Consider the following 13,912-nt stretch of genomic DNA (forward strand, 5'->3'; position numbering starts at 1 on the left):
ATTGGAATTGTTCCAATTTTTTTTTCTTGTTGCTGGAAATCCCTCAATCACCTAAAGCGTACCAGGATGTCTACCAGCACGGGCTCTTGCTCTCGGAGCAAGTTTTAAATCCAAACATGACCATTGACCAGCGAAGAGAGATATAGCCCTGATTCCAGGCTAGATATTTCCCAAGTAGTCTCCCTGGCACTCATTCTGAAATATTTCCATTGAGCTTCGGTAGTGTGGCCAAGTAACTTCTGTCAAGCCACTTACTCTCTTGCCAGTAATCTCAGTGTCTTTCCCTCATGTTCGTCTTGGGAATTCCCTACTTGCTTTCGTAATGCCTGACAGACAATAGTCCGTCCTTGAAGAAGTAGGTGTGTCACTTCTGTCTAGGGTAGGACCATCTTTCCAGCGGTCTCGTCCTGATTTTTAAAATTATGGAAATGAGATCAGTCGTAGCAGAGATGTGGATGTAACGTAAAATTTTGGGTGGGTCATAGACGAAGTCAGTAGAAAATGAAAGATTTTTAGAAAATAAACACGTGAGGGGAAATGTTGAAACCCAGTCAACACCAACTTTAGGGGCATGTGTTTAGAAGCGAGGGTTAAGACTAAATGGGATAGAGATGACAGTCAGAATTGATGCAGTTGTTACAACTTGAGCAAATTTCTTGTTAGCACTTTTGGAAAAAAAAATCCAGTATTTAGATTTTTATTAAACATGACAAGAAAGTAATATTAAAAACTAGAGAACACTTCGGTGTTGCTTGAAGCGTTTTTAGTGAATTCTCAATCTAAATTATTATTCTTTGATTTGACCGAAGAAATACTCTAAGGAGAAAACTACCCGGTTTTCCTGCATTGTTGGAAAATACAAGTACAGTATCTCCTTACTTAGGTGCACCAGAAATTTGTTCGACGTATATTGTGGAAAAATGGAAAGAAATTCATTGGGTGATTTATGCCGGAATGAAAAATAGATATTTTTCTTATTATTTTGCCTTTTGGATAGGGGTGGAGCAGTGACCTTGGTGGCGTTTTGAAGCTTTCTTTTCCCTCTTATGGTCGGTCATCTTGTGCTTCAAGTGTGGATGCCCCAACTTCGAAATTGTCCATGTTGTTCAATCTCTACTTCCGGAGAACAATAGAAATGTTTTTGTTTGTTTGTTTCTTGAATTGTTTGCCTGTCTTTTCTCCTAATGTGGATTGTGCTATGATTATCTTCATCCTGTTTTCTTTTTAATCATAATTCGATTTCTGCAGAAATTTGTTCAACAATTTGATTTTTCTCTTTGGAAGGGGTCTTATCCCATAGGAATGTGACCATATTCTTTATGGAAATAAAAATAACATCAATCCCTACACTCTTGTGGTTATGTCAAGCGCCCTCACCAAGGAGAGCCCATGAGTAAGATATTCTTGAGTTGACGTAGCCATTTGTTGTCGTAAGCAGTGAAATGATTATCTATTAATTATGCATTGTTTCTGGTCGCAGCCCAGCTGAGATAGTCATCGGTATATCAACTTGATCCTTAAATATCCGAGATGTAACAGCTTCTGGAGTGACCCTCACTTAAGAAGTAATGGTATTGAGGTCACTTATTGCTATGGTAGTGACAGCCATGCTTATTGCTGAGAGGTTTACAGTTTCTTAAGTCTCAGTAACACGTGAACAAATAAGTTTGGCAAGATGATAACTTATGAGGAAAATATTTTCTTCGTTAACTGTTTATAATCTAAATCGCCCGAGAATAAAGCTTTATGTTTATACTAGATCCTGTTTAAAGACTCCAAACTTACAAACAAAACTTCAGAACGGAAGCTGATGAAGATTCTGTAACAAAGAACAATTGATAATAGTAAGGAAGGAAGATAGAAGAATCATACCCACAAAAAGTTCATTGTACGCACATTTTTTTAATCCCCCAGTTGCTGAGGAGTCTGAGGCAGCGTTGCTCTTGAGGAGAGCGAGTCTCCTTTGGTGGTCTGAGGGGTAGGAAATATTGAATTCAACAGTCCTTCCTTCCTTCCTTCCTTCTTTCTGCGTCTTTGTTGACTTCCCTTTTCTAGAAGTGGGCCAGAAGGACGGGTGTGAGGGTGTCCGAAAATCGATCTTGGATAGAGAGCAAATACGCCGAGGAAGAAATAAAAATCGTGCACAGAGAGAGAGAGAGAGAGAGAGAGAGAGAGAGAGAGAGAGAGAGAGAGACTGCAAGGGGGACTGAAGTTTGCTAGAGATGGTGTATGTTGTGGGTTGGGGGTGGGGTCGTTGGTTAGGGAACAGGGGCTACTTTTAGAAAGGGCTTTCGGTTAGAGAGGATGGCAGGAGTGTCGCTCCCAAAGCCTAGATCTAGATCGAGGAAGGAAACGAAGTCATATAGCAATATACATAATATATGGTCATTGTAACAGATTTATTTGTCCTTGATCCTTTAAGTATAATGTATAGTTACATTTAAACAGTTTTATGACCCTTTGTTTGTGCGTAACTTTCACGTATAACCTAAAATGTAATCAAACAGAAAAAAAACGAAAGCGTTTGCATTCTGCTCTCCAGTATGAATTATGGTTGGTGGCTTCTCTGTATTTTAAACCTCGAGAGTGGTTAATGAATAAAGTAGAATGCACTTAACGCAATAGATATTTAACGTATTTTGCTTTGTGCGCGAGGTAGAGAGAGAAAAAGAAATAGCAGGGCAGTTATTATACACTTTATGCTTCATTTTCAGTTAAATTATATTGGCTTTAGAAATAGTATATTTCCCGTTGAAAGCAACATCTTTTACTGCACTCCTGTCAAGTGTTGTCCCATCATATTGTGCCTTTCTTAATCCTGAAGCGTCTTACCAAATTTCACCCCTCTTGGCCCCTTTCAGCTTCTTCCTGATAACTTTTATTTGTTCATGATTCAAGATCGATTTTTGGTCACCAGTTCGTCATTAAATTTCTTTTGCCTCACTTCTAGAAAACGAAAAGTTCTTCATTGGAGTGGTGGCTAGAGCTCTCGGCTAGCACGCTGTTGGCCCAGCTCAGTGGTCTGGTTAAACTAAGATACACTTTTTTCTAGAAAACGAAAGTAAACACAGACGCAGAGGGAAGGCAGGGCCACCAAATCAAGGATTTGGACTCTTAAAGTAACCTCGTTCTTCTCAAGGCAACGCTTGCCCACCCCTTGCTCTCCACGAAGGCGATGATGCATACATTTCTCTTAGTTTTCCACAAGGGCATTGCTGCTTCTCCTCTTTCAACTATCCTCAATGGTGATATAACTACCATCTCTGTCAGCTCCCAACAAAGACAGCTCAGCTGCTTCTCACTCAGTTCTACCAAAGGGCGACACTGCCTCTCTCCTGTCTCCCTTCAAGGCCTCGTGAACTAGACGCATTGCCTGGAAATCGTTCAGAGAACTCAAAATATGAAATATACAGGCTAAGTTTAACCATGTGTGTGATTTATGATTCAAATCACCGATTTATAGAAGTACTAAAGCCTATCGTTTTTCCCAAGGAGTTACCACAAACCATTATTTCCACTTCAACACAGTAGTCGGGTAATCACTCATTTCAGTTACTTTCAGGTCTCACTGTAATCACAGTGAAATGCCTGACACATCCAGTTCACTCTGGTGTTTGACACAAGATCCAGTTTTGTGTTGCCTGTGACCATTTCATGTTGATTCTACAGGAAGTCGTTTTTCCATCCTTTTCTCAAGGGTCTAACATCTGGTCTATTTTTCATCTCTAGTGAAGGCCTTATTACCAACTATGTGCTTTCCTACCTCAGATGAGGGACTTTGCTTTTCATGATAAAAAAAGTTATAGCTTAGGTAGCTTACACCTTGTGTATATTTTCCTTCAGTTAATGTTTGACTGTTCTCGATGGAGTGAGTTATTAAAAAGCTGTTGTTATATTTATATTTTATAAAGTGTGTTTAATGCGGTTTTTTTGGTAATCATAAATTTCAAGTAAGTTATATTTTATTTTTCTTTATATTTATATTTCGTGTTTTTTTTTACATTCTTTTAAACGTGTTTTTCATCATTTCAACATTTTAAATTATGATTTTCTTCTCATCATTATTATTATCATTCATTATTATCATCATTATTATTATGATTATTATTGAGTGAAATGCCGAAGTAAGACATGGGAAGGTAGATCAGGGAGACACGTTTAAGAGCAACGAAGAAGGAAATAAGAGGCACACATTTGTGAAGATAATTCATGCATCCCCTGGGATTCGGGAAATTTATTATCATCATTGTTATTCAACATGAGCATGCCTTCATAAGGCACAAGCTAAAATGGCCATTAGGGAAAAAATTAAACAGAACATCATACAGAGAAATAAATGAATGAAGGTAAATAAAAGTGAACGGTATTTACATTAGGGTGAGAAATAAATTAATAACAAAAAAATAAAACAAATGACATTTAAGTTGGGAACTTTGATAATGACACACACGATGAACCTCAGTTAGAAGCGCACGTCCTCTCGTGAATGGAGGTCATTGCTCGCATCTCCGTCAGACAGACTGTGTCTCATTTTGTCCTTGTCGGTGCCTATTGTAGTCGCTCCCTTGTGTTTTGAGATATCGCGGATGGCAAGGGGTCCCGAGGATGCACGGGATTGCGAGTTTTGGGGAGAGTGTATAAGAGTCCGCCGCAGTTCGCTAATGGGTCAGGACTCTCTCCTCCCGGTTCCTCCAGCCTCCTCCTCCTCCTCCTCCTCCTCCTCCTCCTCCTCCTCCTCCTCCTCCTCCTCCTCCTTCTTCTTCCTCGTCTTCTTCTTCTTTCCGAATACCGTCGAGACAATGCTTATCTTTTTATTAATTTTATTTTTGTTAGTATTTGCCTTTTTTTCAGTTTTCTGTAAAAGAAAACTGTTGTGACGGCTTTGCCTGTCCGTCCGCACTTTTTCAGTCCGCCCTCAGATCATAAAATCTACTGAGGCTAGAGGGCTGGAAACTGGTATGTTGATCGTCCACCCTCCAATCATCAAACATAGCAAATTGCAGCCCTCTAGCCTCAGTAGTTTTTATTTTATTTAAGGTTAAAGTTAGCCATAATCGTACTTCTGGCACCGCTATAGGTACCAACAATACAGGCCACCACCGGACTGTGGCTGAGTTTCATGGGCCGCGGCTAAGAGTTTCATGGACCGTGGCTGAGAGTTTCGTACAGCATTATACGCTCTACAGAAATCTCGATTGAGCAGAAGAAATTTCGGCGCATTTTTTACTTGTTTTCATTGTGATTGCTTTTTTATATTAGTTTTTCTTTTTATTGATTTCTATTCTCATTTATGTTCCGATTCTTCTATTTCCAATTCTTCTGCTTTCTTTTTAGCTGTTGCGGAGTCAACGCCAACTTTCGGTTATTTTTTCTTTCTCACTGTTTGTGCAGATTTTTTTCAATTTTTGGGTTTTTTTTATTGTCATTGTGCAGTTTACGTTTTTAGTTCTTTAATCTTTCCTTTTGTTCTCCCCGATATGTCCAAAGCATAGCAGTTTTTTTCTATTTGTTTTGGTTTCTCTTCTGATGCTTTCCTTTCTGCTTCCAAGGCAACAAATTATTTTTTAAAATTATCTCGATTACCCTGTTACTTAATATCGTTTTACCTTTTAATTGGTCAATTTGTCTTTTGATTTTTGCTACTCAGTATTTTCTTTCTCACTGTGCGGTGTTAGTTTGTTTAAGAGAAAAATTCGGACATTTTTAGCAATACAACTTTATTATCAAAAGACTCCCTGTAACCACAAAAATACTGACACGGCATAGTAAATATTTCCCATGTTTATGGCTGTTGTTAGTCTACTATTTTATGCACCTTTGATGGGCAATATCCCTAGAACCAACAAAATCGCTCTTTATCTTCCAGGCCATATCAGTACCGCGAAGATTATAGCGTTACTAAACATCAGTGGAAATTTATCATCATTTTTTTCTTTTAGTTTATCATCAAGTAATTGTAAGTTTTCAGTGTCTGCAGTAATAAACCTCGTAAAAGGAGATTATTGAATTAAAACATTGTGGAATAGTATACATGTAGCTTACAAGTCCTTGATCTTTTGAGTGTTTGTAATACAAGTAATTAAACTCGTGAAATTTTCTGACATAATTAACAATAAATTTGTTATTCTAAATATGCACTGCTGTATAGATAACAGATATAAATTGCAGAACTGACTCAACATATAACTTCAAAATGTGAATGAATAATCTTGACCTAATGGTCAAGGAAGTAAAAGACGCCAGTCAATTTTCATTGCACCCCCAGCATATAGAAAACTTACAATTTGGGGTCTTTACTGAAATAAGATAAATGGACTGAAAGAATAAAACTTTCACGAAACTGCAGTAAGAAAGTCATAAGACGCTGTATCGTAAGGATTAACAAAATCAAGAGTTGATAGGTACTGCAACAAGGAAAAGGCATCTTCTTAGGTATAATAGAGCTGATGATCATAATTTTTTTTTTTTTTTGTCACGGTTACTTGCTGTTTGCAAAATTTCCTGGAAGCATCGATCACCCAACTTTCAAAAGGTATAAATTATGTAAAACACCATTCATGCATCCACTACCTGTCTTTTTGTCATACATGATAGTCATCAGCAAATATTTTTCTCGAGTATAATTATTAAGAAAAGTTTTGTTATTCACAGAATTTTCGTCCAAAGGATATTGAGTATTATGTTTATGGGATATAAATCAATTTCGACGTTATGGATATGATGCTGTTTTGAATGTTCTATTATTCTTAACAAAGAACATTCGATACTGAATTACAGTCCTTAACAGTGGTCCAGTTCAACCCCTAACATGGTAAACATTGCTTTCAATACAACATACTCATGCACAAGCAAGAGTCTCATAACATTTCAAAAATTTGAATGGAAGTTACACATGAATAGTTCCATTCAGTGCATTGAGTTTATTCTTGTTTATCCACTAAGTCAAAAAGATATAAAACAGATGTTGACTGGTGATAAATACGTAGTACCAATTTATGTAGTTGAACCCCATAAAGCCAGTGAAACTTGAACCAGCCCCCACCTGAAAGCTGGCCTAGACCTAGCTTGAGATCAAGTTTTATATTTCCCTTGACAAGTTAGCATAACCACACGGCTTAGGTTATATAAAGGTACTGACAGTATGAGGTCAAGATGTTTTTTTGTGTTGACCTTCATTTGGGCCTGTGGCTAATGAAACGGGGTTGTTGATCACCGTAGAGTTTTGTATTCCCTTTATGTTCTCCAAACCTTTTTCTTGTACACATTGAGCAATAACCAACTTATGGTAAACGTAATGTCCTTTTCCAAACCAGTTTAAAGAAAGACCAAAGAGAAAAAGAAAGGAATTAGATTATATTTTTATTCCTTATGCCAACATGAAATTATTGTGCGTCATATGATCACATTCTCTACACCTTCGGTCGCCTTAGATCGCATTGCAAAGCTTTGTTTTTGCAAATAAAAATGTATACAAATAATTTAGTTGTCAAATATAATGCTAAAACAGTTTTAAGTTTTGATTTATCAGTTGTGTTATTTGAAACTGTTTGCAATTACAGATTCGGTAATACTGTCGAGGTGAATTTATTTTAATCTTGTTTCGGATTTTAAGTTGACTTAAAACAGAAAATTATCTCTCTCTCTCTCTCTCTCTCTCTCTCTCTCTCTCTCTCTCTCTCTCTCTCTCTCTCTCTCTCTCACACACACACAACAAAATACTTTTCTAATTACATGTGTGTGTGTGTGTACCAAGTTAAAACCGCACTTCGATTTATATTTGACCATAATTGAACAACCAATCCTTTACCTTAAAGAAAAATCTAATTTGTGAGGCCTGGAAGATCATTAATGCCCCACAAAAATCTCTCCTCACTAACCCACACATCCTGCTCCCTTCCTGTATATATAGCCAGCCAAACCCCCAACCACCCTCCCCCTGCCCCCTCCTTCGCGCCCCCGAAATCCATTCATATCCGTAAAATCCATGAGAATATCTTTCTCTAAGCACATGGACCAGGCAAGCTTAACTTCTCGCTTTAGACCACTTTATCTAATCTGGCACCTAACCCCCCTCCCTCCCCTTTCCTGGTCCACCCACGTCCTTCCCCCCATTCCCTCGAGATACCTAACATTTTGCCGGAAATGGGAAGAGGGATTGTTCTCAGACGTGTCTGCCTTGTGTCTGTCCGTTTGCTTGTGACTTATCGGATATTTTGGGAATGGACGAGCAGAATTTGATGAAACTTGGCACATTTGTACCTGAGATGACCTTCTTGTAGATATTAACCTTTATGTGAAATCAGTTCGGAGGCAGCAATCGGTTACCATGGAAACCACTTCGATTTAGTCTTGATTATCTTGAAGAGGTCACTTGATGAACATAACTGCCAAATTTCATTAAAAACCGGTCGACCGTTCTTGAGAAATCCTACCAACACTTACGAATAGAAAGGAAAAAAGGATTTTCAGTATTTTGGTCTTTATGGCTGCCTCGGTATGGATGTATATACATCACTGATAAGAATAATAATGTATATACAATTGATTAGGATAGAGAGTAACATTACTGTACCCATACTGTACCCGTAACTATACCCATACTGTTAAGGTAACGATAATATAAGAAAAGGTGGAGATGGAAAGTTCCTGTCCAAGGAACATTTCATAGAGTCCAGATCCCGTAGGGGGTTAGTGCCGTCAATGCACCTCATGCGGTGCCCTGTAGGCATTACTTATTACTTACGGTTCTTTGCAGCATTCCTTCGGCCCCTAGCTGCAACCTCTTTCATTTCTTTTACTGTACCTCCGTTCATAATCTCTTTATTCCATCTTACTTTCCACCCTCTCCTAACAATTGTTTCGTAGTGCAATTGCGGGTTTTCCTCCTGTTACACCTTTCAAACCTTTTTGCTCTTAATTTCCGTTTCAGCGCTGAATGACCTGGGCCTAAATTTCAGGTCCCAGTGCTTGGTATCTTTGTTATATATATGTATAAATTTATATATATATTCCATATATATACAGTTCTGTTCCATACAGTCCAGAAGCTCACACATATATATATATATATATATATATATTTGTCTGTATATATTTAATAGGAAGGACAGTGGTGAGAGGCTGGACATGCGCTGAACGACAGCATATGTATTAATACGCATTGCTTTGTATTTAGCAGGATTGCTCTTTCATTATCTCTTTCATACGGAATTGATATGTCTTCATTCTATTTAGATAAGTTGATTTTAATAAGATTGTTTTTCATTTGTGAGAATCTGAGCTGATGAAATATAATTATTAACCTTAAATTTCATCATTTCCTCGGTTTTTAATGTTATTTGTCATTCTAATGATAATTATATTTTATTATCATTTGTATGAATGTGTGCATACATCCATATCGAGCTAGCCAAAAAGAAGCAAACAGTGCAGTTTTATTAAAAAAGATAAGACAACGGCCATGAAGGTAAACAGAAGAACCATGAGATGGATCACATGCAAAAATAGACCAAATGTAATCAAATTTTGAGTTATTATATAACATTGCCGTCACTGAATTACACCTTTGATTATATAATTTTTCCCCTGTTTTTACACATCTCTGAGAGACATGCTTTGTACGTTACTTTCAAGAAATAACTGTCTCATTTTATGATTTTAATAATTTTTGTACATCTGTTGATAAATATCAGATGACAGCTCAGAGGAATGCTCTCAGTGTTTGGAGTAGTTATTAGTAATGTTGAAAATTTCAACACTTCATCTTACTGAGCTAATATAAGCAATTGGTTCCTGTTATTAGACTGGATTAGAATCTTTCTAGTCCTATCGAGTATCAGATGCAGTTTTAGCTCATTTTTTATCATTTATCGGAAAATTTTGTAATGTTTTTTTTTTATTTAAGAGGACCATCGATGGAATAACATGTATTTCAAAACGAGTCGCTTTCCTGGCTTCGAGGAAAAGTCTTGTTCTGTTTATCATGCTTTCAGATCCTTTGTAATATTGGTGTATGTTTCTTTTGTATTGACATCTATGGATTTATTTACGTGTCTTAATTAGAATAACACTTGACTACCTTAACATTTCTTTTAACTACAGATATCAAAAAGGATAAACTTTAATAGTGTCACTCTGCAGTGACGTGGTGGAAGTTAATGAATATTTATCTTACACTTTCCAATCGCACAAGATTGCAACTTCCTGCATTATTATGAATTAGATTGGCCAGACAATTGAGTCGCACCTCTTGACTCTTAATAAAGCTCATCCGAAGAATCTGTAAAGAAATGATGGGTGAAAATAAGAGCAAGGTAAAGTTCAAGAGTTGGACAGCAAAGTGGGAAGTGATTAGAGTAAACGAATGGAAATTAAGACAGGAAGCAATTTAGATGGGGACCTTTCAGATGCTTTTAAAAAGTTCTTTCACCACAGCAGCTCTCCATGCGTGGCCCATTACGTATACCTCCTTAATTGGACAGCTTCCTTCAATATCCTAATGATTGTGTTTATCATGGCTCCTCACACTAGTTTTTATGAATTTAGCTGCATTTATTTTACCTGAAATTAGCTAACATTTCCGGATTTGTTGTAATATATTGATCATTAGTTATCGTTGTCCTGCGCAATGGTTCTCTCTTTATTTGTTTGCTAGAATAATTTGTGTTTGTGTGTATTCCGGTGCGATAGTTTCGGATCTTACTGATTTTTTTATGAAAAGCATCCATCTGCCAACGTAATATCGTTTTAATTTCTTCACACATGCCCAGCTATTTTCCAATATAATTCGTTTTCATCCCCTGTCTCTTTGTCACGCATTCATGACCATTATACAACCTAATCAACTTTGAATTTCCCCAGCAGAACGAAACCGGTCGGTCCACGACCTCCCGCCACACCTGGCCTCGGACTTCCCAGACCTGGAGCCCTCTGAACTAGGGGGTCATCCCCAGGTCGAGGTCACGCCCTCGAGGAACCAGCTGACGACCTCCACCGTTCCCTCGACGACCACGCCCTCGCCGAGGAGATGCCAGGCCTTGGACATCGACCTATGTTCCAACCTCCATCACAACGTGACCTCGTATCCCAATTTGCTTGGTCACGCGGATGCCAACAGCGTCAAGAGCGACATTATATCTGTCAGGTAACGATCTCAAGTGACTTTGTGATACATACTAACAAGAGGTTACTCGTCTTTCATACGTGGGTACCTAGAAGTCACGTGACCTTTTCATGGTTGTTGAGGAGCTACGTGATTTCATTCAAGTCGAGAGGTCACCTTTTTTTTTTTTTTTTTTTTATACTTTAGGTTCATGTGACTGCTTAAGGCATGATACCGTGTTACCTTAATATATACACAAAATGTCAAGGATTATGACTTAACTTAATACATAGTACCTTGAATTAGGTGATACCTAAAAAATCCAGCATCGCTTGTTTTCTTTAAGTTTAAGAGGATACGTGCGGTAGCTTAATACATCATACTAAGAGGTTATGTGAGCTAATGCATTATATTGGGATCACGTGACTGTTTAATGTGTAGTAACAAAGGGTTTTCCTCAGATTCTCGTATAGATAATACGGACTGAAAATAAAAATTAAATTGATCAGCTGTGCTGCTCTCTCTCTCTCTCTCTCTCTCTCTCTCTCTCGGTTTCGATCTCTTTCTCTATCACAACACACAGACACATACACACATGCAAGCATACTGACACACACACACTGACACACACACACACACGCAAGGACACTGAGGCACACACACACACATCTCTCTCTCTCTCTCTCTCTCTCTCTCTCTCTCTCTCTCTCTCTCTCTCTCCAAAAGAGCAGAATATAATAAAAATCCTCGTTTCTCTAACCTTGCAGAGAAGTGATTGATTCCGAGTGTCACCCTTTGGCCCAAGAATTCTTCTGCGAGTTATTGCAACCTGACTGCCGAAGGGCGCAGGCGATGAACCCGAGCGGCGTCTTCGAGGACGAGCTGGTGATGCCCTGCAGGGACTTCTGTCAAGAGGTCATCAAATCCTGTGGTAGGCGCCTCCCGGCGCACTTCAAACTTGCCGTGGACTGTACTAAATTCCCGTCTCTCGTAGAAGGACATGAATGCACGGCTAAACCAGGTGAGGAATTTTGCCTTAATGCTTCACATAACGATTAAGCGCTCGTGCGAGTTTGCTCTTTTATATAATGCTAGCTGACTAATCTGGCGCTGCCCAGGAAAACTCTGAATGGCATCCAATAAACTCTCTCTCTCTCTCTCTCTCTCTCTCTCTCTCTCTCTCTCTCTCTCTCTTTCCTGTTAAGATAGTTGCTTCAGTTACATTGCCCAGCATTTTTGACATTTTGTATTTCACCACGTCTCACCCCCACATTCCTATGGGAGTTGAACTTGGACTTAAGGCCACCGGGAGTGTCACTATTCATCTCATCGCCATCCGGAAACTATGGATTAGACACAAATCTGTCATTTTTTTACATTTTATTTTTCACCCCTTCCCACCCCCCATTCCTATCGGAGTTGAACTTGGACTTAAAGGGCATCGGGAGTGTCATTATTCATCTCAGTAACCTCGAAAACTCTGGATTAGCCAATAATATCTGTAGTTTTCGGTTATTTTTACATGTCACCTCCTTCCCACCCCCACCCTTATGGTACCAGTGATGTCTTACCCCCACAGTATTCTTTTATAGATAGGAAATCATATGTATATCAAAATGAGGTATGATAAACCTATAGAGATTGTTTAGTTACTAAGTCTACAGGCAGAACCAGCCCCGTTTCAGGAAAGCCCTTCCCAACCCCCACCCGCTTTGGTGCCCATTGGTGCTAGTGATGTCTTACCCGAACAGTATTCTTTTGTAGATAGTAAGTCATATGTATACCAAGTTTTTAAAAATTGCTCACTGCATTTCAGTTATGCTGGAACATACACACACACTCATTCATACATACATCCATTTATATACATATATATATATATATGTATGTATACATATATTTATATATATATATATATTTATATATATGTGTGTATATACATTTATATATGTATTATATATGTATGTATGTGTGTGCGTGTGTGTATAATTATATTCTTTAACAACGGATGGGTACAAAGAACAAACAACACAGTAGTCACTGCCACATAGGTACTTTCAAGTGCAGAATCGGGGTGTTTATTGTTATCCGTATTTTACATGTTTTGTTTTCCTGTGTCATGGTTGTTTACCTCTTAACTAATTGTGCTGGTAGCCAATAACGAAAGAATATATTTTATGTCATTTATGGTCTTAATGTTTTATTCTTGAATTGTCCTGATTTCTCTTCTCTCTCTCTCTCTCTCTCTCTCTCTCTCTCTCTCTCTCTCTCTCTCTCTCTCTCCTACTCCGTCTTTACTAGCGTCTCGCCTACCTTCACCTCCCTCCCCCCCCGCCCATTCAACCCACCCTTCACGAGGCTTTCATCCAGACTAGGGAGACAGAGGCATCCATTGCTTGGCTGAGGATATGGGGGGGATACGAGGTGTCTTGTGTCAACACCACTAACGCCTGATTACCATTAAATGAGAACCAAAAACCCGATTTTACTCTCTCTCTCTCTCTCTCTCTCTCTCTCTCTCTCTCTCTCTCTCTCTCTCTCTCTCTCTCTCTCTCCTTCATATACTTTATTTTATCTTTTGTCTCCGTCATATTAGTTCTTTATTCTCTTCCTTTTAAACTTAGATTGAATTCTTCCTTTCCCTCTTTACCTTACTAATGTATTATTTTTCTCTCTATCGCTCTTTCTTAAATATATTATCGTCCCTTTCTTCCTCATATAATCTTCTGTTCTCTCCTACTTACTCTGTCGTATTGCCTCCAGAATTTTGACCGACTCCACTCCCCGCCCCCATTTCATTTCCTATGAATC

At 38.4% G+C, this 13,912-nt stretch overlaps 1 protein-coding gene across 22 annotated transcripts in view; it reads left to right on the forward strand.

Moving 5' to 3' along the window:
* LOC136830235 (atrial natriuretic peptide-converting enzyme) overlaps positions 1-13,912 on the forward strand; it is an 848,233-nt gene that overhangs the window by 790,718 nt on the left and 43,603 nt on the right. For 12 of the 22 annotated variants that reach the window (XM_067089544.1, XM_067089546.1, XM_067089543.1 and 9 more), the window contains 2 exons: positions 10,861-11,143; positions 11,869-12,122. In XM_067089544.1, the coding sequence (XP_066945645.1) occupies positions 10,861-11,143; positions 11,869-12,122 (537 nt within the window). The remainder of the gene's footprint in view (positions 1-10,860; positions 11,144-11,868; positions 12,123-13,912) is intronic. The other 10 variants (XM_067089549.1, XM_067089545.1, XM_067089555.1 and 7 more) reach the window with 1 other exon arrangement.

Source organism: Macrobrachium rosenbergii, chromosome 46, assembly GCF_040412425.1.
Source record: "Macrobrachium rosenbergii isolate ZJJX-2024 chromosome 46, ASM4041242v1, whole genome shotgun sequence".
In the NCBI taxonomy this organism is placed as follows: domain Eukaryota; kingdom Metazoa; phylum Arthropoda; class Malacostraca; order Decapoda; family Palaemonidae; genus Macrobrachium; species Macrobrachium rosenbergii.